Here is a 19,872-nt window from a genome sequence, read left to right as displayed (position 1 = left end):
GCATGCCTGGTAGGTGAAGCTTTGAAGCCACACATATGCTTATTGGGTTTGCGCTCTTGGTGGATAAGTGCTTCGAAACCCCTTGGGCTAGGGCCAGCTTGAAAGAGAAGCGATGCACATAGCCGGGTTTGTCAGGAGCACAATTACGTCGCGATGGGTCCCCTTATGATGTCATGAAGAGATTTTCCTGCGTGCAAATCGGAAATGGTTCATAGGGAGAAATCGGTGTGGTCCGGAGCTGGTGCTTGTTCACAGGCACAGCCTCCGTTCCGACAGAGGATGAGCACACTCTAGAAGTTGGTCGTTGGAGTGAGCACCACGCAGACGCTTTATTGTGACGGCACAGATTTTGAGAAAATCGATCATGGCCAAACTAAGAAAGGGCATACGGTGATGGCAGTTGTGAACCTGACAAACGTTGTCCAACGGGGGGTCAAGCTTGGTATAGCTATGTGCTCAAGGAGTGTGGAAGAGTGGCCAGGGAACTAGCAAAATGGGAGATTTCTTACCCTATCGCTAAGAGAGTTACCTAGCGAAGAGTCTCATTTCGGACTAGTTGGTTAAGTCAATGATTACACCATAATCGGAGGCAGAGACAGACCTGCATCTCGTAAGCTTTCCGCCTCAAATGAGGTCTGTTCAGGCTATTTTGTGCCAGCTGGAAGCCGTATCCCTGGCATCAAGAGACAAAACTGCTCCCATGTTCTCATCTTCCTGTTAGGCCCACGGCTTAGTCCGATGTCTTAGGCTCAGTTTCCATCGATATCCTTTCGCTATTTCTCAGAAATGCTTCCGCAGGATAAAAACTCCTAGAATTGCTCTGGTCTCCCAGGGAATGTGTAGTTGGTTTTGGCTGAAGTTGGAAGATGATTGTGCTCGATTGTGGCCGTCATGCAATAAGTCAAACGTCATTACCCACTGCTAACATGTTCATAGCAGACTGAGCTTAGGATTGAGTACTACTTGTCCCAGTGAACCACAACAAGAACCGCAGCATATGTCGCCGTGCTTGCCATCATCAGGGTTCTGTTATACTGGCCAGAGCTTTTGCACGATTATGTTGCAATGGGCGCTGCTCGGCGATTATTTATGCATCGCGACAACGCTGGACAAACTTCGAAAGCATAATGGAACGGGCGAAGCACTTACTCATGCCCTGAGAGATTGGCCATCTCATCTAGGCGCCATCACAAGGCTTAAAGACCCAATTGACCACGATGACGCTTCCCAGGAATCAAGTGGTAGGCACCAAGCAGTAGTCATGGCGACTTAGAGATCGAACGCTTCCCCTAATACTTGTCAAGCGAGTCAAAGGTTTTCTTTGTCAGTAAGCTCGGGGTTAAATCTACGAGTTTCTGACTTTACTTTTCCTAAAGCTAGACCGGTTGCATTTACACTTTCTAGACAAGATGCGTAAGAGTTTTCTTGCTTGTACTTTCATTCATACCTTCATCACCGAGTTCCTGTTGCTGAAGAGCTCTCTGAACTGTCTAAACCCTTTGGCATTTAAATCGTAAAGTTACCATCCTCTCTCCACATCTGACCACCCCGTCCCAGACGGGTGATGTACTAATTGGACAGGGCGGTGCGAGGAAAAGCGTACAAACACTTGAACAACGGTCCCGCCATCAACGACAGTCCCAGCCCCCTATCTTCCCGTACCTTGAGACCCCATTCGGTCTCTTGCAGCGCCTCCCTAATAGTCGGTCGGTCAGCAGGTTGGACGGCAACAAGGCGGCAAACGAGGGAGTCAAGTTCCTTACTCACATGAAGCTGACTCAGCCAGCCTTGATTGAGCCCTGCTTTGACCTTCTCACAAGGAGCGATGTATAGCTGAGCCACGGCGCCCAGACCAAAGATATCAGTGGCTGTGGAGATCTGGCTGGGAAATTCCGGAGCCTTGGAACTACTCTTGCCGCCTGGCCCATCATGCACCTCGCAGGAATGCCACGGTTTGATGAATTGGGCGAACCCAAAATCACCCAGCATCACCCGTGTGGTGGGATCCGACTCGGTATTGTTGAGGAAGATCTGATCGGGTCGAATGTCGCCGTGCACGAGACTCACCCAACCCTTCACCTTGTCACGGTGGGATCTGCGCGCGTCAGCCAAGCATTTGAACCCGGTTTGCATGTACAACACCGCTTCCGCAACCTCATGCAGGATGTACCAGAGGAAGAACTCCTGCATCTCCAGACTGAGATATTTCTTCCGGTGCGAATCAACGAAATCACTCACGCTCCCCAACCGACATGGCTGCATGTACAGACTCCCTCGCTCCGGGGTAAAGAACCCGTCATAGTATTTTGGGATGTTGTGATGATCCAGCTTACGCAGCACGAGCATCTCTCGTCGCCAGCGCATGTGATCATGCCCGGTACATCGCGGTCGTGGGCGTAGGCGTTTGCGGACGGCAAGTAAGCCGTCGTGTTTGTTCACGACCAGATCGATGCCGCCGTTGAAGCCTCCATCCGGGTTGGCGACAGATTTGACGAGTCGCCAACTATCATCGATATCTTCGGAGGTGGGGATCGGGGAGCAGGTGTCGCGCTCGTAACGATTGTGCCAATCGTTTCGTTTGCTTAAGCTCCGCATGGCGGTGGTGGGTGTTGTTTGTGGTCTTCTCTTCGCCTGGAAGGAAATGAAAGAAGGGTTGCCGAGCTGAAGATTGGGCTTCTCGCTATGACACCAGAAGACAATGTGAAAGCTGTCTGAAAAACTGCTCAGACGAGGAGTTGGTCGTTGTTGTCGTGTTTGCTCGATATCAGAAGAACGAGCTCCGCCATAACGCGGAGCGCATACGAATGAGGAGATTTTATACTGGCGACAATCAAAGGACAGCCAAAGGAAAAGGGGGTCAAATAATTGCAATGCTTGGGATAACAAAGACTAACTTTATGCTACAAAGAACAGAGAATGAACAGCCATGCGCTTTCCATGCTCCTTTCCTTGTGTGTTGGGTGTTGTTTGTCTACCTTTGTCCTCGAACAACAGGACAATAGAGACAATGCCCCTCGCCTCGCCAACCCCGTGCCACGGTCACCCAGCCATACTCTCAGAGCTCTCTTTCTCTCTCCAAGGACAGGCAGCCAAATCAACAAGGAGTACCTTCATGAACACAACAATATGAAATACCCAAGTTGAATGAGTTTCGGAATGAGTAACAAAGGTTCAGGGTGGAATGCTTGACAAGAAGAAATCTAGGAGATTAGGCCAAGGCCATGAAGGGGAACGTCCAGCCCAAGAACAATAGACATAGACATCTACCTGTACGTACGCTTTCTCACAGCGCTGCAGAATGCGTCGCATTGTCAACACGAAAACCATTCAGTCATATACTTAGTACCACGAATGAAGTTTTCAACATGGCGTTGAAAATCAATACAGAAGCATGTGCAAGAGAGGGTCGCCAACAATTTCGCAGCATCGTGAGCACGGGTCTTAGGGCCAGAGACGTGATTGCCTGATCTCTTTCATCTTCTTTCAGAATTCATCGTGTTCATAATTGCGTACAAGTATGCTTCAAGTGAAACATCTTCTTTCATAATTCATAGTATCAGAAATTGTGTACAAGTATGCTTCAAGTGACCGAAGTTTTGTCTCTGTTTCGTATACGAATTCAATGAGGCTCCCATGTAGCATATTGATGGTCACCAAAATTATGGCATTATGCAAGACTTTGTGAGACCGTTTCCCCAGGGTACGAAGGTTATCTGGAATAGCCAATGAAGCCATCCCAGGCTCTGTCCCATCTCTCTGTCTTTGCTGGGAACCTGAGGCTTTCGGGTACAAGTCGCTCGAGAGGCTTCTGTGGTGCGCTGGCTGTACTGGAGCATAGGTAATCTGTAGTCTGTGATAGCTGCTGCCGAAGGTCCACACAGTGGCTCTTTGTCAGTGCTCACGCGTTCTAAAGCTGGTTCAGAGTCTGTAGCCAGCTCAGGGAACATGCAGTCTAAGAGAGATAGGCAAGTTTGTTCCGCGCTGCTTGCGAAATCGAGCACTGACCCTTGCAGTTCCCCCTCACTAGCAGACCCTCAGTCTAGGTTAATAGACTTGCCGAACCTTGCGTAAAGCTGAGCCTTCAGCCCCTTCATCTCATCTCTCAGCTCGTGCAGACTCTCCTCTAACCGTGACACCTCATCATCAAACTGCTTGGTGGCGAGTGAGAGCATTTCCTGAGCTTCGGACAAAGGGACCGACATGAACGAATCACCGACCTTGTAGCTGTGAATAACCTCTAAGATCAGATATATCAAAAACTGCTAGGATGTCTGCATGCTACGTACCGGACAAGCTCATCCTCATCCGCCAGTTCGAGCTCCGTTGAAACCTCTTCCAGATCTTCTTTGTCTTTCTGTCAGGGAAAACGCATCCTAGTGTCAGCATAAGACGTCCGACCGACACGCTACCAGAAAATTGTCGCGGAACATACAGCCCTTTCAAGCAAATGCAAGAAATGAAACAGACGGTCTGGGAAGTAACAGAAGAGAATTTCGACATCGGAAAAGAAAGCTTTTAGACAAGGCAAAAGTAGGATTTCACGAACCTGTTTGCCCTGCAGTTCCTCCTCGACGACCCGTTCCCGATTATGTAGTCGACTGAAAGAGTTGATTTTGTCTTGATCCTCCTTGGTCACCTCTGTATCGGGTCCAGTCTCTCCCTCCTCCTCCTTGGACAGCTTGAATCCGTCAGCATGGGAGTGTTAAGATTCCAGTCTCAAGGCTGCATATTCAACAATATTTCAAAGAAGAAGCGTAACATCTAGAACTAACCATTCGACGGGACAGCATTTTTTCAAAATCTAAGCTATGTTCTTCGATCCGGCCAATGGAAGAGCAAAAGGGGCTAAATAGCGAGGTGGATCTTCAACTGCCAAGGTAAGGAGAATCTGCCTCGAGCTTAACTTACCGCGCTAGGCCTAAGTCAGCGTGTTGCCGCTTCTTTCCCATCCTGGTCACACCCGGACCGGACCAATGTGGGAAGCACGTGACATCCGAACCCCCAAGTGGTTTGAGCTTCCCTTCCCCCTTTCCAGCTTCTGGCCCCCAAATGAGATCCCCTGTACACCTGCTAGAGTTCCACCAACCTCATCCCTCCCACGGGCTTCGGTGAGGGTCTGGGGCTGTGCCCTGCTTTAACTCAAACCCACTTTAACCAGGGGTGGTTGTGTGCCAACCGCTTGGCCTCCTCCTTTATTCCTTCTTAAATTGGGCAATGGAACGTATGAAAGAGGCCTTGATCACCCTCCAACCGCTAGGTTCTCCGGCCATGGTTCGGAATATTCAAAATACATCAAGGGCGTCCCTACCAAAGCATCGACGAACTGATGCTACATGGTATGATCAAGTCATCTTTACCGACTAACGAGCTCGTTGCGCCATATCTGGCGAACACATATTCTGTCCGCCCGATGGATTTTGAGAGATATCACCACTCATCATGAAGTCTTCAATCCTAACGCCTGCTAGATCCTACCAGCTTCTTACCAACAAGCTACTACGTAAGTTAAGGTGGAGTCCACCTACCACGCGGCCTGGCATCCATTCCGCTCATAGGCTCTCCGGAATGGCTGATCCGAAAAGGATGCAGGTCTTAAGACAAGGACAATATATCACTTCCAATGGCAGTTGGCTCAATGAGATGATTCGAGTATGAGTGAACCTTTTGTTTCGCAGGCCAGTTGGGCATGATTTGAGGATTTGTCGGGCGATGTACTGACTCCTACCACTTCCGTTGTGCAAACATTGCTAAGACTGGGAGATGAAACCCTTTTCGCTTCTCGACGGTTTCCTCAAACTTCGATCAGACTGAGGATGACCTGAGGATATCCTCGCCGATTATCGAACCAGGAATAACAGTGGCCTAGGGCTTTCTGTTAGATGCTGATAATTGTAAAAGGCGTTAGTTTTGGATTTATTACCCTGAACAATATCGAAGACCGGAATTTCTGAGGGGTAAATCTGGGCATGAAGAGTGGGAATGATGATATAGATACATTGTTTCCCATCGTCCTTCCATATGACAGTAACCTCTCATTTGATGAGAAGCAAGGTCCGATAGGTGGATATTCCTCCTGTACTGAGTAAACCTACACACCATATGACTAGTGACAATGAGGTACCAATTAATAGGTTTTTCAGGCAATATTTCCATGATATGCCATTTTAGTGTCGAAACAAATCTCAATGGTTAAAGTCGAAATATCAGGCTCCCCCTCCACCAAGGATAGTCCCTAAGAGCGAGAATGTTCCCCAAATAACTCCCTGATGGATCAGCTTTGGCGGGCAGTACCTACGACTGAATCAACTTCCGAGCATGACTAGTGAAAATGGAAATCTTGAGGGAACTTACAATTGACCAGCTAAACGTACAAAACCTACCCAAAATATCCAGCTGGCTAACCATACTGAGGTAAGACAAATTGTTATAGCCAACATCACATATGCCGTTCCCACTTTGGGTTTTCCGATGTCGAATCGGCCGGCGGCGACAATGATCAAACCGATAGCTAAGAGCCACGAAAACGAGCCGACGATGAGGTAGTATAGTGCGCCCGAATACATCATATGTGCGCCTGGAGGCAGTGAGCGATGTAAGTCGGTATGGACGAGATAATAGCCACGACCCGCGGCAAAATGTGCTGTGCGACCCATAATATATAGCGCGATAAGCTGTAGAATGAATTCCGCGATGAGATGGGACATGAAGGAGGACCACCAGGGAAAAAATCTTCCATTGGTACGCGAAGAAGATCCGCTGGATATGACGGAAAATGCACCGAGCACAATCCAGGAGAGCCGAGGTCGAGCGGCGAAGAAGAGTACAAGCTCCCACACTGCAAAGTCGGCGTAGAAACCTGACGTGTTCTTGATGATGGCGGCAATTATTGCGTTCGCTGTAAGTTGTAGACCAAGCGGGAAGATCCACATGTATCGCCATGACGTGGATGAGTTTCCGAGCATCCCTCTGCTAACGCAGCGAATTACCCTTTGATGGCCGAATATAATTGCAATGAGACTAGTCACACCATTAACAGCAACAAAGGTTGCTAAGATCGAGGAAGCGGACGGGCATGGGTGCAAAGTAGGATCAGTGGAGGTTATTGTCCAACTCCAAGGCAAGAACGAAGACATTGGACGTGTGGATGTATTAAACTTCGGGGGTCTGGGAGGTGGTCCAGAACTCCATATGCCGGAAACTCCAAGTTCGATATAGCAAATGACAGAGAGAAGGAATTGGGGAAAAGGGAGGATTCAAGACCATCTCACCTCTTTAAATTTCTCAATTCAGCAACAGAGTCCTCATGTCTGAATGAGATTGCTGGCGCTAGGATTCTCATATAAGTATAAGGCAACAAAAGCCACAATCCGAGAGAAAAGGTCTGCGTTGTGGCTGAAGCAAGAACCCTACTTGGGTGTGTTATCAAAGCTAGTAGTTAGAATGGATCTATTACCGCTCCATTGGGAGAACATAACGCCACATCCCTCAACTAGACGTTCTGCATACTAGTTAAGGCGTTACGCTCAGCCTTCAGTGGGCTGGGGCAGCTAGACTTTTGAAGCCTTGGGGTTGATTCGGCCGGCATATGAAATGTTTGCAGCTTTTAAAAGCTACAAATGAAATCGATCGCAGGGGAGGCGTTGCCAGAATTGCACAAAGGTCCGCACTGCCTCACATGGCAGGAGACATGTTGATGTTGCATTTGCGTCCGAGGGAAAAAGGCAAAGCAGTGGGAAACAGCACAGCTGCGAGCGGATGATGGCCAGTATCGTTCACTGACAGCAGTGACCGTCCTGATGCAGTTTGTACATTGAATCTTCTAGAGTCCTTTGCAGAGACCACGGAGTGTGAAATAAGTTGGGCAATGTTTCTGACTGCATGCCCATGTTTGATGATGGGGGCTCCTGCCTCCCGCCTCCCGCCTTTGTTGTAATCCGTAGTCGTAGCCCTGCGGCCCGCCCCCTCAGAGGCTATTGGAGGAAGGAAAATGGTGAAGGGGTTGAGATAGGTTCACGAATTGGGACTAGAACAGCGTTCTATAAAAAGTAGCCGCAAAATTCCCGCCTTTAGTTACTTATGACAGAGGGCCAAAGGACGTGCTCGAATTGTTCTCTAATGTCCATCACGTAATGCCTGAGCCACTTCGGCCGGCTCTGCCTACAGATTACATTAAGCAGCAAGGCTGAGGATAAGAACATCTCCAGATCCTTAGATGTCAAATGGTCACAGCAAGAGCAACCGAAGTGCTGATGGGTTGAACTTAGTAAACTTTCAGTGCACCCTTTCTTCAAGAAGCAAGGAGGGGTGGGGGGTTTCCCCTGAGATCTACTACTGTAGGAGGCATAATTGATCGTAGCACGGCGCTAGTAGCAGCTAGTTCGGATCCAGCGCCACCTCAGTGTCTAGAAGCTTGTTAGACAATTATTGGTATCAATTGGCCACAGTAATACCGCTTAACCGTTCAAAGCTTAGCTGTCTCGTTTGAAGTCTGTTTTAGTGCAAATATACTAGCGCCGTGCTACGAATACTTATGCCAGGTACCGTAGTAGGATCCTAACCTTTTATATCACCTGTGCAGTAGGCGACGAGATGTGTCAATGCATAAGCGCCGTAATCGCTGGGTAAGGGCCAAAAATTTTAACAAGCAACCCTTTTGGGCCTGGGCAGGGAAATCGTCTCTATATTGACCCCGATCAGTGGTGATACTATTTCCAGCCCCTTTCATGCAGAACTCAAACTGGGGTTTGCAACACTTCGTAAACTACGTAGGTGTGTGATACTTCATAAACAGCATGGCTGGCGCCATTTCCAGCTGATCTAGTGCGCCCCTTCTAGATGCTAGCTTTCTGGCTGGCTTTTTCCATGTTTATCCTGGCAGGTGGATCTCCACACCGTCCGTAGGACTCCACTCGCCCTTGGATGTGGTGACAGTTGAAGAAATATAAGGGGTTACGGTGCAGACTCGTTCATAACATCTTTGTGCTGCATAGGTATTACAAGTGCCAAACCTGTGAACACTGGGTGGATAATTCTGCAGTTGCACCAACTGAGTTTTCTCCATCATTCAACTGTTGAACATTACATCCCTTTATCGCCGTAACATACTTCAAAGTCCCTACAACGCCAACAGTAACAGAACCAACAGTCGGGGATGAAACCGCTACATATCGCTGTCAGGAAGGGAAACCACAGATGATGAAATTGCTACTAAGGTTTAGACACGCAACTGATAATATATACAAACGATTGTCTAGGGAATCATATAGCATGACCCTTTTATATTTAGTGGTTTGTCGGCTTTTATCAAACACTGTTAAAAAGATGTGGGAGCATCGTTAAATGAGCTTCACGAAGGAGAGAGATTTAGAATAGAATATAGAACACCTGGAATATGAGAAATGACAAAGAGGATGCACTTTTAAAGGAACTGAGGAGAGAGAGGTGGGATGATTGCGGAGGTTTAGGCTTTGGTATCGTGGTTTACCACAGCGCAACAGACAACATTACTCATGCGCCACATGATGTGAAGTTTGGCTCCTCTGGTCGATTGAGGCGATTGCCAACACAGTGACGATGGAAAATGAAGTTAAAGTCGTGCGATGCTCACCTATGAATCACCCTTGTGCAGTTGATTGGTGGGTAAGCATGGAGGTAGGTGATTGCAGAGCAGATTTCCCTCTTCTTCTGTTGCCAAGCGACCATGCTGGATGAGTTCACATTCTTGCTTTCTCCTCGAGAGGGTGTAATCAACCAACATTCATGCATATTCATTCATGTCCCTTCGCACACTGACACGTTTTCTTGTGACTATCCTATTCCCTATAGCATCATTTTGCACCATATATCTGTATCTTTACCCAATATTCCACAATGGCTGCGCCTTTCCCGTAACCACCCGCTCCGGAGCAGGCGCAGCAGCAGCTCAACACTGGCCGTTCAGTTCACTAGTACAAGATGATGAGAAACAAAAGCAACCACCAAGGCATCATCTACGTGCCCCATTCCGGCTCCTCGTGCTAGCAGACCCCCAACTGGAAGGCGACAGCTCGCTTCCGGACCCTGAGGATGGATTCCTCCGCCGCCTTGCGCGACACGGAGAGCGTGTCTTCGCGCCCAATCAGAAAAAATCACATCGCAAGCAGGTCATCAAGACAGCACTGAAGGGTCTATTTTTCAGGGATATACCCGAGGTTCTGCAGGGATGGCGTAAAAGGTTGGACCTGTTTGGCAACGACTACTATCTCGCTCATATATTTCGGACGCTTCATTGGTGGACGGACCCAACGCATGTCACGGTTTTGGGAGACCTGCTTGGGAGTCAATGGGTGACAGATGAGGAGTTTGAGGCTAGGGCGTGGAGGTACTGGAATAGAGTGTTTGCTGGTGGGCGGCGGGTAGAAGATGAGCTGATAGACACCGCCCAGGGGTCCCCGGATTCCCACAATCTTCTTGGAATGAAAGTCACAATAGACCACGGTTGGAAGGACCGTGTCATCAACATCGCTGGAAATCATGATATTGGTTACGCCGGAGATATCTCAAAAGCACGGATCGCACGCTTCGAAAGGCACTTTGGACGTGCAGATTGGGATATACGATTCAATCTCCCAGGTTCAGAAGAGCAGAACATCCCTACCATTAATCCTTCCTTGCACCTGATTGTGCTAAACGATCTCATCCTCGACACACCAGGCTTCGACCCAGATATCCAATCCGCATCCTACAACCACCTAAATTCAATCATAACTCAACGCTCCCAACCTGTAGAAGACAAAAGTTCATTCACTCTTCTCCTCACCCACATCCCTCTTTACAAACCGGAAGGGAACTGCATCGATGCTCCCTTCTTCGATTTCCACCACTCCGACGATTCAGCTGGCGCGTACAGATCCGGCGGGCTGAAGGAGCAGAACCATCTTAGCGAGCACGTCAGCCGATCCGGAATCCTAGAAGGCATTTACGGAATGAGTGCCAACCCGAATGCAGCTGGGAACGGTAAAGGGAGGAAAGGATTGATTTTGACCGGGCATGATCATGAGGGTTGCGACGTCTGGCACTATCTGCCTGAGTCTGCCACTGACCCCACCACTAGCGGGCACCGATCTGATGAGGAGGTGAAGTTCGGAGGCTGGGAGAGCATTCCGTGGCGCAATTCCAATATCAGTGCCTCGCATACTGGCATTAGAGAAATCACTCTCCGAAGCATGATGGGAGAGTTTGGTGGAAATGCGGGGCTCTTGAGCCTTTGGTTTGATTTTGAGACGGAGGAATGGCAGTACGAGGTACGAATGTGTCGCTTGGGTATTCAGCATTTCTGGTGGGGTGTTCATGTGTTGGATTGTATCACGATATCCATGGCGCTTTTGTGGTTGGTAGCCTCACATTTGTGTGCTTCGCCAACAAGCGTTGAGGGTGACAAGGTCGCTCCCGAGAGAGCTGTAGATGGCCAGGTGGTCACTGGGAAGAGGGAATAGAAATTGGAGCTCGGCTTCTGACTGCGCTGAGCGCAGATCATTCGCATTCGCGATACTGTTGGCAGTCCTGGTAGATACATAGCTAACAAAATCGATGTCGTGATTGGGAATGTCATAGTGCTGTTTGATTTTGCCGCATAAAACCAGTCAGCTGCGTAATAAAAAGTGTGACCGAAGTCCCCCTCTTATCCTCTCCTTACATCACCCGTTCAGTCCAAAAATCTGCTGATCTTAGCAATGATGCAGACTCGAAAGGGGTTTGCTGTATCTTCTTGAGCTCAAACAGCGCTAGAATAGGAGGCGATTTTGCCGGAAGAGTAACGAGAAGGCTCGAGCACGGGTGGACACAGAGCTTCTCAGCGCGATGCCTCTAAGGTTCCAAAATCGTTGTCTTGATTTCGTTGCCATGCAACTACTCTCACAAGGTCAAGCGCTGCTAATGGGGTTTAGACGATATGGTCAGTACACGCTGGTTGTTATGCAAGCTGCGAAGTAGAGTGCGGCTGCTACGCCAGCCCTCAATTTCGTGAAGGCGGTGCCTCATACATCCCATACTCATGTCACTTGTTGAATGTCCATGTCGATTGACCCTCGAATGCTGCCTTGCAAGTTTTCTCCAAAGGGCCGCGCCATACATTATCTCTTTGCTGTGAAAATCCAACGTATGATCGTGGATCGACTTAGCCAACGGAGATTGGTCGGATCGAGGTGGCGAAGCGAAGAAGGAAGGTTATATAGTTGAATTATTTCCACTCATTTCCAAAATATGGAAGCCACTGCCCACAGGAGTAAATTGCTCTCCAAAGACTCGAAGTAAAGACCTTCACCTTCTAGAATCGCAAAGTTATGGGTTAAGGATCGAGATTCTGGTAGGATGTTGCCTCCGAAGCCGCTCTGGTTCTGGATGTCGAACTATTGGCTTCCGTGCTATTCATCTTCTTGTGCTTCTCACCACCAGTTCCATTAGATCGCACGACTTTCTTGCCAAGGTCATCGAAGCTGAGACCACGGATATTGAGCCCAGTCTCGTCGCTCTTGGGGCCTATCGGAACTTTCTCAGCAGCTTCATCGCCCTTAAGAGCTGGCGGTCGTTCTTTCCTTGCACGTGCCTTTGCCAAGCTGACGGTTTTTTGTTTGTTAGTGGTCTCCAAGCCGAAAGATGGATCGTACTCAATGGTCGCCTTCATCAACGCTGCCATCCATTTTCGACCGTCGTGCACACTATCGACCTGGAAATAGTGGATTGTTGGTTTGGTGAACTGGACAGCGCGTGACAGGCCAGCCTTAGGAGGAATGAGTTTGAATATGAAAGGTGCTCCAGCTGAGGCCGTCCTGCCTCGAGCAGTAGAAGACCCGGCATCACTTGAATTTGCGGGTGGTGATTGGTCAGCAGCTGATGACGCCGAGCCGGTGATGGTGGCGTGTAAATTTGTGATGGGATCTTGATCAGCTCGGAGCACTTTGTGGCTGGAGATGTCAATCACTCCACGCTCCTGAGTATCATCTTCCGAGTAATAATACGACAAGCGACGACCACGGAGAAAGAACAATCTTGGTTTCCAAGTCGTCATGAGACTTGAGGACTTCTTCTTCATCCATCCGGAATAATCACAATCAATGCGCTGCTCGGCAGGAGACTTCTTTTCCAATCCCTTTGTATACGCGCTTGTGTCCTTCTTTGTCTTCGACTTACCCAGAGCGGGTGTTCTTGATGAGCCAGTAATTCCTGGCGCATCTGTGCCTTTTGAGGAAGCGTCTACATTGTCTATATCGAGGCTTCTTGAGGTTGCTGAAGGTGTAGTGGACCCGGTCCGTGAAGGGGAATGGAGGGGGCTATCTTTGAATGAAGATGGAATTGATGTCGGTGAAGACACCAATGCCCTTTCATGACCAGTGACAGCATCCGAGATGGCGCGTAGGCCGAAGCGTTTCTGCTTGACGCTTGATTTACCAGACGTTGGGGGAAGGGGCGAGGACGTACCGCTCGCGTCACTTCCAGCCCGTGGAGAGGGAGTCGGTATTCCTGGACTTTGACCTCCCTCCAAATTTGTCACAGTTGGAGACAGTATGCTGCTGGAAGATGCTCCAGTCACCGTTCGAGCACTTGCTGATCGAAATCGGTTTTTGAAACTCTTGCTGTGATAAGCTTGGGCAGCGGGAGAAGTCACAGCGGGAAGAAAGTCTCTTATCGAATCAGCACTCCCGATTCTGGAATGTCTCTTCTTCGCCGCAAGGTCACGCTTTTGTTGGTCAACGTAACTCGACTGCCGAGAGTGACTGGCGCTAGCAGTACCATCTCGCTTTCTCAGGAACTTGCGAACTTTGTGAGGATCACTTTCGGGCCCTGAAAAGTAACCCCGATCAAGATCAGCTGAAGGTTGCTGCTTGGGTGCGGACGAGTCAGACTTGTCAGCGGTGCTCTTTGAGAGGTCCGGGTTCGATCGGCTTGTCATATCCGGATGGCCATGCGATGTTGGCACAGTACTAGTCATCGACCAGTTACGGTCGACCGAAGGTTGCTTCTTGTGCGAGGGAAACTTGCTGGAGATGCTTCCTGTTTGGCCTTTGGTTTCAAACGTGGGCGAAGTGCCAACGTCCATGGATGAATGCCGGCGTTTGTGGCTCATGTCCCTTATAGATGCGGCCGAGGGGCGAGAGGGACTTTCCTGGGTAGAAGCACGCCAGGGCGAGGCAGCAGAGCCAGCGGGAATATTTGTCCGGCTTCTCGAAACCGAATGGGACTGAGTTTGCAAAGGGGCTGGTATATGTTCTCTATGGTTATCTCCATAAGATGTGGTGTGTTGTGTTAGTCGAGAGACCGTCTCTGAATTCTCCATCAGACTCGGAATTCGTGGAAGTTTGGTCCCTGACGAGCCAATGCGGCTCTCCAGATCGTCAGCAGTCCCAGGTGCAGCTGAGGTGTAAGAAGCAGACTGCACTCCCCTTGCCTTTGTGCCCTTGACCTCTTCCTGGAATTGCCGGATTCTGTGCCATGTTTTCAGCCTCCTCCCCATGACTCCAAAGTTGTATTCTTTCATGTGTATGAACTCTTGATCCATCTCGAGAAGTACATCACCAGATATTTCTTGCTCCTCGAAAATGTCGCAATGCTTCGAGTCAATCCCTATTTGGCGAAGGTAGTGGGCTGTCTCTTGTGGGGTCCACTTCTTTACATCTGCCGGACTAAGCATCCCCTCTTCCTCTGCTTCTTCTTCTTCATCAGTTTCAGGACCCGCAACATGAGACACAGGGTTGTCAAAATTGCTGCTATATTCACTGGCAGAGTCGTGCGCCACAACGCTGTGTCTTGGAGTGCTCAAATCAGTTATATGCTCATTGATGACGCTCAGTGTTTCGTTCATGACGGGACTGTCCTGCCCACTCTTTGATTGACCCATCGCTTGAGAAATGCTTCGCGGAATGCTAGGCATGGGGGAAGAGGATACGCTGCTTGGTGAAGACGGGAGCTTGGCTTCAGATGAAAACGGTGCAGCTTGATTGGAGAGGTGGACAACCTTTGCTGATACCTCTGAAGAGCTGGTGTTTTTTGACTGTTCAGAAATTGCTTTCACTTTGGCAGACGGCTCCGAGCCCGAGCTGCTCAGAGATGGGTTGAGGGTATTTGGCCGGAAGACTTCAGTCTCCGCAGGCAAAGATGCACGAACGGATGGGGCAGAGATGCGCATAGCTGATGACCATCCAGACATTTTCTGGGTGTATACTGATGATAAGACGTCAGCAACTTTCATGCATCCGCAACATCAAGACTTCTCCCCTACCTCCTGGAAATAATCCTGTGCGACCACCAGTCAGGTGTTTCCCAAGATACCAGCCATCCCCAAAGCCATCATCTAGCTCAACCAGCGTGATCCTATCTCCTCTTCGTAAGGTCAACTCATCTGCACTCCTAGCATCAAAATCATCTGCTCAAAGTCAATGCGACCTTCATTGTGCTAGCATGCAGCACTTGGAACTGCCATTGAACACATACGGACAACTATTAGAACATCGCCCGGCTGGCCCCCTCCTGCTCCACCCCCTCCTTGACTATTAGACTGGTGTTGATATGCCATATCTGGAATTAGAGGATTCCTTGCCCGATGGTCAAATAAACGACATCATGGATGGTATCGAAATTGGAAACAGGCTGCGGACTTGTTGTTCATTGGACGGTGGGAGCACAGTGGTGGAAGTATCAAGCCCAAAAACCCAGGATGTATGCCTTATCACAGGAAAACAGCGCGCTCTGGTGATATTAGACAGGTGGTAGGACAAGTCCTTGTACCTCCATCCAATGCTTCAAGTCGGCTCTTGTGTTACCATTCCAGTTACGGCCTTCTGTGCATCCTTTGGAGTAAGGTAGGATCGGACTGAACGGAAGTTGATGAAAAGGATATTGACGACACTGATATCAAATATGTTGTAGGAGATGGACACATGTGAGGAGAAACGATAACAAGAGAATAAGATAGTTGAAGCTAGATGCTGGCCTTATGGACGGAACCAAAATAGATGGCCAACTCTGGGGGATGAAGCACGGGCGATTCTCTCTTCATGCTTGGCCGCCTCCAAAATTGGCTCTGGCCCCAAATCGTCTGCCGCGGCCCGCTAGCGGTGTTCAAGAATTCATCTCCACCTACAGTAACTCGCCCTTGGAGCTCTCGTATGCATTCGGGAGGAGACGGTTGTGGGAAACATACCACCACGAAGTATCTGGCCTGCTTTCCCGGAGCGTCTTGACATCTTGCCTGAGCGCATATCCAGCACTCAGACTCCCACAAGCATATGGAGCATACTCCACCCTTCAGCATGATCATGCAGACATTGTGTGCACACAAGCAAATCCTTTGCACATTCACGCACTATCCACTAACTGCATCAAGTCAACTACATCTTTACAGTTCATTTGTACATCAGCCGCAGGTGCCAGTTCGTCTTCGCTTGCTGTCCGCTTCTACTTCTACGTGACTGCACAATGCAGCAGCCCCCGATTAATCGTCAAGACCTACTAGCTGCGAGGAAACTTGCCGAGTCAAATGCTACCACGAATTACTTCCTTGGTGCAACCCGACGCCCGTGGATGACAAATGCCGTCACCATACCCAGCCTCCCGGCTGAGAGAGGGGTGCTTCGATCACCAAGAGGAAGAGGTAAAGGTACCGCTGCTACGAATACAGTGTCGGGACCTGCAGTACCAAAAAGTGTACAAGACGGTCGTCAGGCTCGAACTACCGCAACACCACAATCTATTGCGAGTAATACCGCTTCATCCCTTGCTGAAAGCCTGAGTGCGCCCCGTGCAACGACTGAGATCACGAGGAAAAGATCATTAGATGTGGCTGACTTGGATGTCAACACGGGACGATGTTCCGGATCTCATCCAGGGGGGCAACCGAGCACGGCTTCGACAGTGCCATCAGCAGAAGCTGCTCGAACATCCCATCCCCTCCGAGTCCCGGACAGTCCAGTCTTAGACAAGAACGAATCACAGTTGGTAATCAACTCTGCACTTTACCGCCTGAATAGTTTTCAGGCAGAAATTGTGAGGTTAGGCATGATCGAGACTCATAGATTTTCGCTGTTGAGGGAAGCCTGCGTCAAGAATGATCTGTTCTATCTTTGCATCCACCAGATGTTCTGCATTGTCTCTTTGAATCCTCGATGGCCTTCGATGAATGGACTAAACGAAGATCAGTCTGCTGGCCTCGGTCTTCTGTCTTTGATTTTGTTACACAATAAAGATGTGTCCGTGGAAGTCTTGCGTTTCTTCGCTAGCCTCCCAGCTCCCATTGAAACGCTTATCAAAGGACAGATCGTTTACAAAGATATCATGGGGATGGTAGCAGTCTTTCTCCAACGTTTTGCAACCGGCTGGGACATGCTCCGGGAAAAGTGCTTCAAGAGAAAGTTTCCGCCTTTTGTGGAGGAGCTCATTCATGTTTTCGAAGTGCATTCTCCTGTCCTTCAGAAAGTTCTCTTCAACTCAATTCACAGACAACTTGGCGGTGCGAATAACGCAAAACTGTGCCGGCAAGGTCTGATTTTGTTTGACACAAATCAAAGTCAGTATCGGGCTCAAAGGATGAGGGACGCAAGTGCGGATCCTAGGGTTCAGACAGTAATTCTAGATGAACTTAGGCTGCTAGGAGAACGATACAAGGAACTTTGGAAAGAAGCCAATGAATCAACCGGTCAAGGCCCACTCGGCAGAGATGTAGTGACATTTGAACGGTCAAGACCTCCACCGCTTTACATCGCCCCGAATGAGTATGCTTCTGGTACATTGCCTACTCGACATACGTTGCCATCACTACCTCAGACTGTTGAGCAACAGCAGCAGCGTGGTCATATGCAGTGGGTTTCAGCCCCGAATCACCTAACTCGGGCACATTCCACGAACGATCTAAGGGGTAACAGTGCGTTTGCCAGTGGACCAAGTTCAGCCACCAGAATACAACAGATAATCAGCCCAAGGATTCCACCCAATTTCGTGCTACAGTCATCACCAAGTGGCGCTGATAACTTCCCAACACGCGTGGCAGGCAATGCAGGGCAAGGGCCGGTACCTCCACAGAGACGAGGTCGGCCACCTCTATCGAGTCGACCTGTAGTACCTCATATACCTACATCTGTAGCTCAGCATAGTCATGTTGGTCGACGTCGCCATCTTGACTCTCGTTCTCCACCAATCCACTGGTCTACCCGTCATCACTCGTTCATTCCTGCTGCCGGATACGAGCCCATACAGACGTCGGTTCCAGATCCAAGCCGCCTCGCACTTCATCAAGCATACCTAAAAAGTCCCATTGCCGAAAAGATCAACGGAATTGGCCAGGTCCAACCAGAAGTTAGGCTATATCAATACCTGGAATCATTTGCCGTTGCACCGAAGGCCATAGACCCGGAAAGCTCTTCACTCTGTTGGGAATTTTGCACCACCGTATCTGACATGTCCAAGAAAGCGGTAGACATGACTGCATCGGATGGACAGGTAAAGCGGCAGGTATCTGATGGGTGCCTCTTGTACCGCCTTCGGTCAGTTGAGGTTGCTCAGTCCTTTCATGCTATCGAAGCAAGCGAGTGGAGCGTCAAAGACATGAGCTGGCCACCAGGCTGTTTTGTGACTATCAACGATGTCGAGATTGAGCTCAGAAGAAAGATTCACCATGGCAAGGACCTACCGGTTGATCTGACACCACATATTCGTGAAGGGGCAAACAACATCATGATCGGCCTCCTACGCAGCCAAGAGGGGACGAAAGCAAAGCGCTATGCGATGGCAGTAGAAATTGTGGAAGTTGGCGACGAAACTCGAATCAATTCTGCCCCAACCATGCTAGCTGCCGATGATTCGCTCCGATCGATCACCCAGGCCTTGAAGGCACCCTATGGCACGACTGCAGGTGATGATGACGAAGTGCAAGTGGTCGACTCTCACTTAAGCATCGACCTAATCGATCCATTCATGGCTACCATTTTCGACATTCCAGCCCGTGGCAATGCATGTACCCATAGAGAATGCTTTGACATTCAGACATTCTTCCAAACACGCAAATCTCGAGTGAAGGATGGGCCTACGAGTCCTGACGAGTGGAAATGCCCTATCTGCAAGCAAGATGCTAGGCCACAGAGCCTAATCGTGGACTGTTTCTTGAAGGCTGTCAGAGATTCTTTGGTGACATCAGGTGCTGCTGCAAATGCAAGAGCAATTTTGATCGGTACTGACGGGAGTTGGAATATCAAAAAGGATGATGACGATACAGTGGAGACAAAAGAGGACCCGAATGCAACAATGGCGGACTCTCTAGCGACGAGCAAAGATACGGTACCTGGATGTGTTCAACGGACTGGGAATTTAGTGATTGCGATTGATGACGACTGATGAAGCTTATGACTATTGCATCCAAGACAGTGCTATGGTACTGTATTCACCGATTTCTATGGGAGGAGGCGGCTGCTTCTTGTTTTTGCTTTCCAACCTGTACACTGAGATACCCTATTTGCTTATGAGCTTTGGCGAAGGTGCTGGGGGCGTGCTTTGTTTGCTCTGTTGCATTTCCACAATGAGATTCTCAGGCCACTGTGTCAGGAAAATTTGACTTATGTGCTCCCACAACGATCTGCTCCTACTACACGTTGTACCATAGATTGGAATAATAGGAGTCGTCATAGCATTTGAATGCTTTGCCGTCCGGTTGCTATGTGTGCCCACAGGACAGCTATTCACAGAACCAGGGAAATACTTGTGACTGCCAACAACCTGGCAGGACCCAACAGCATGTTTACCGTCACTCTTCTTTGTCTCGTTCAACAGTGCAGTTCTGGCTTCTTGGGCCGACAAAGCCATTGTTCTTTCAACAATGCTTGATCTTCGTTCAAGTGTGTCCTATGTCGCCAT

At 49.3% G+C, this 19,872-nt stretch overlaps 5 protein-coding genes across 5 annotated transcripts; 2 read left to right on the top strand and 3 right to left on the bottom strand.

The window, feature by feature from the left end:
- Positions 1–1,569: 1,569 nt before the first annotated feature.
- EPUS_03586 (uncharacterized protein) lies at positions 1,570–2,595 on the bottom strand (the record flags this gene model as incomplete). The annotated part of the gene is made up of 1 exon (XM_007806177.1): positions 1,570–2,595. One exon carries the CDS (start codon positions 2,593–2,595, stop codon positions 1,570–1,572), a length of 1,026 nt encoding a protein of 341 aa, XP_007804368.1.
- Positions 2,596–4,034: 1,439 nt separating this feature from the next.
- Positions 4,035–6,962, bottom strand: EPUS_03585 (uncharacterized protein; the record flags this gene model as incomplete). Its single annotated transcript, XM_007806176.1, has 4 exons — positions 4,035–4,224; positions 4,287–4,354; positions 4,547–4,678; positions 6,381–6,962. The coding sequence occupies 4 exons, from the start codon at positions 6,960–6,962 to the stop codon at positions 4,035–4,037; spliced, it is 972 nt and encodes a 323-aa protein (XP_007804367.1).
- Positions 6,963–9,773: 2,811 nt separating this feature from the next.
- On the top strand, positions 9,774–11,474 carry EPUS_03584 (uncharacterized protein; the record flags this gene model as incomplete). Its single annotated transcript, XM_007806175.1, has 1 exon — positions 9,774–11,474. The coding sequence occupies one exon, from the start codon at positions 9,774–9,776 to the stop codon at positions 11,472–11,474; it is 1,701 nt and encodes a 566-aa protein (XP_007804366.1).
- Positions 11,475–12,325: 851 nt separating this feature from the next.
- Positions 12,326–15,181, bottom strand: EPUS_03583 (uncharacterized protein; the record flags this gene model as incomplete). The annotated part of the gene is made up of 1 exon (XM_007806174.1): positions 12,326–15,181. One exon carries the CDS (start codon positions 15,179–15,181, stop codon positions 12,326–12,328), a length of 2,856 nt encoding a protein of 951 aa, XP_007804365.1.
- A 1,268-nt stretch (positions 15,182–16,449) lies between these two features.
- EPUS_03582 (uncharacterized protein) lies at positions 16,450–19,356 on the top strand (the record flags this gene model as incomplete). Its single annotated transcript, XM_007806173.1, has 1 exon — positions 16,450–19,356. The coding sequence occupies one exon, from the start codon at positions 16,450–16,452 to the stop codon at positions 19,354–19,356; it is 2,907 nt and encodes a 968-aa protein (XP_007804364.1).
- Between the last annotated feature and the right edge of the window lie 516 nt (positions 19,357–19,872).

Source organism: Endocarpon pusillum (genome assembly GCF_000464535.1).
Source record: "Endocarpon pusillum Z07020 unplaced genomic scaffold scaffold5138, whole genome shotgun sequence".
Lineage (NCBI taxonomy): Eukaryota > Fungi > Ascomycota > Eurotiomycetes > Verrucariales > Verrucariaceae > Endocarpon > Endocarpon pusillum.
The sequence above is the reverse complement of the archived record's forward strand: the minus strand, read 5'-3'. Positions and strand labels throughout refer to the sequence as shown.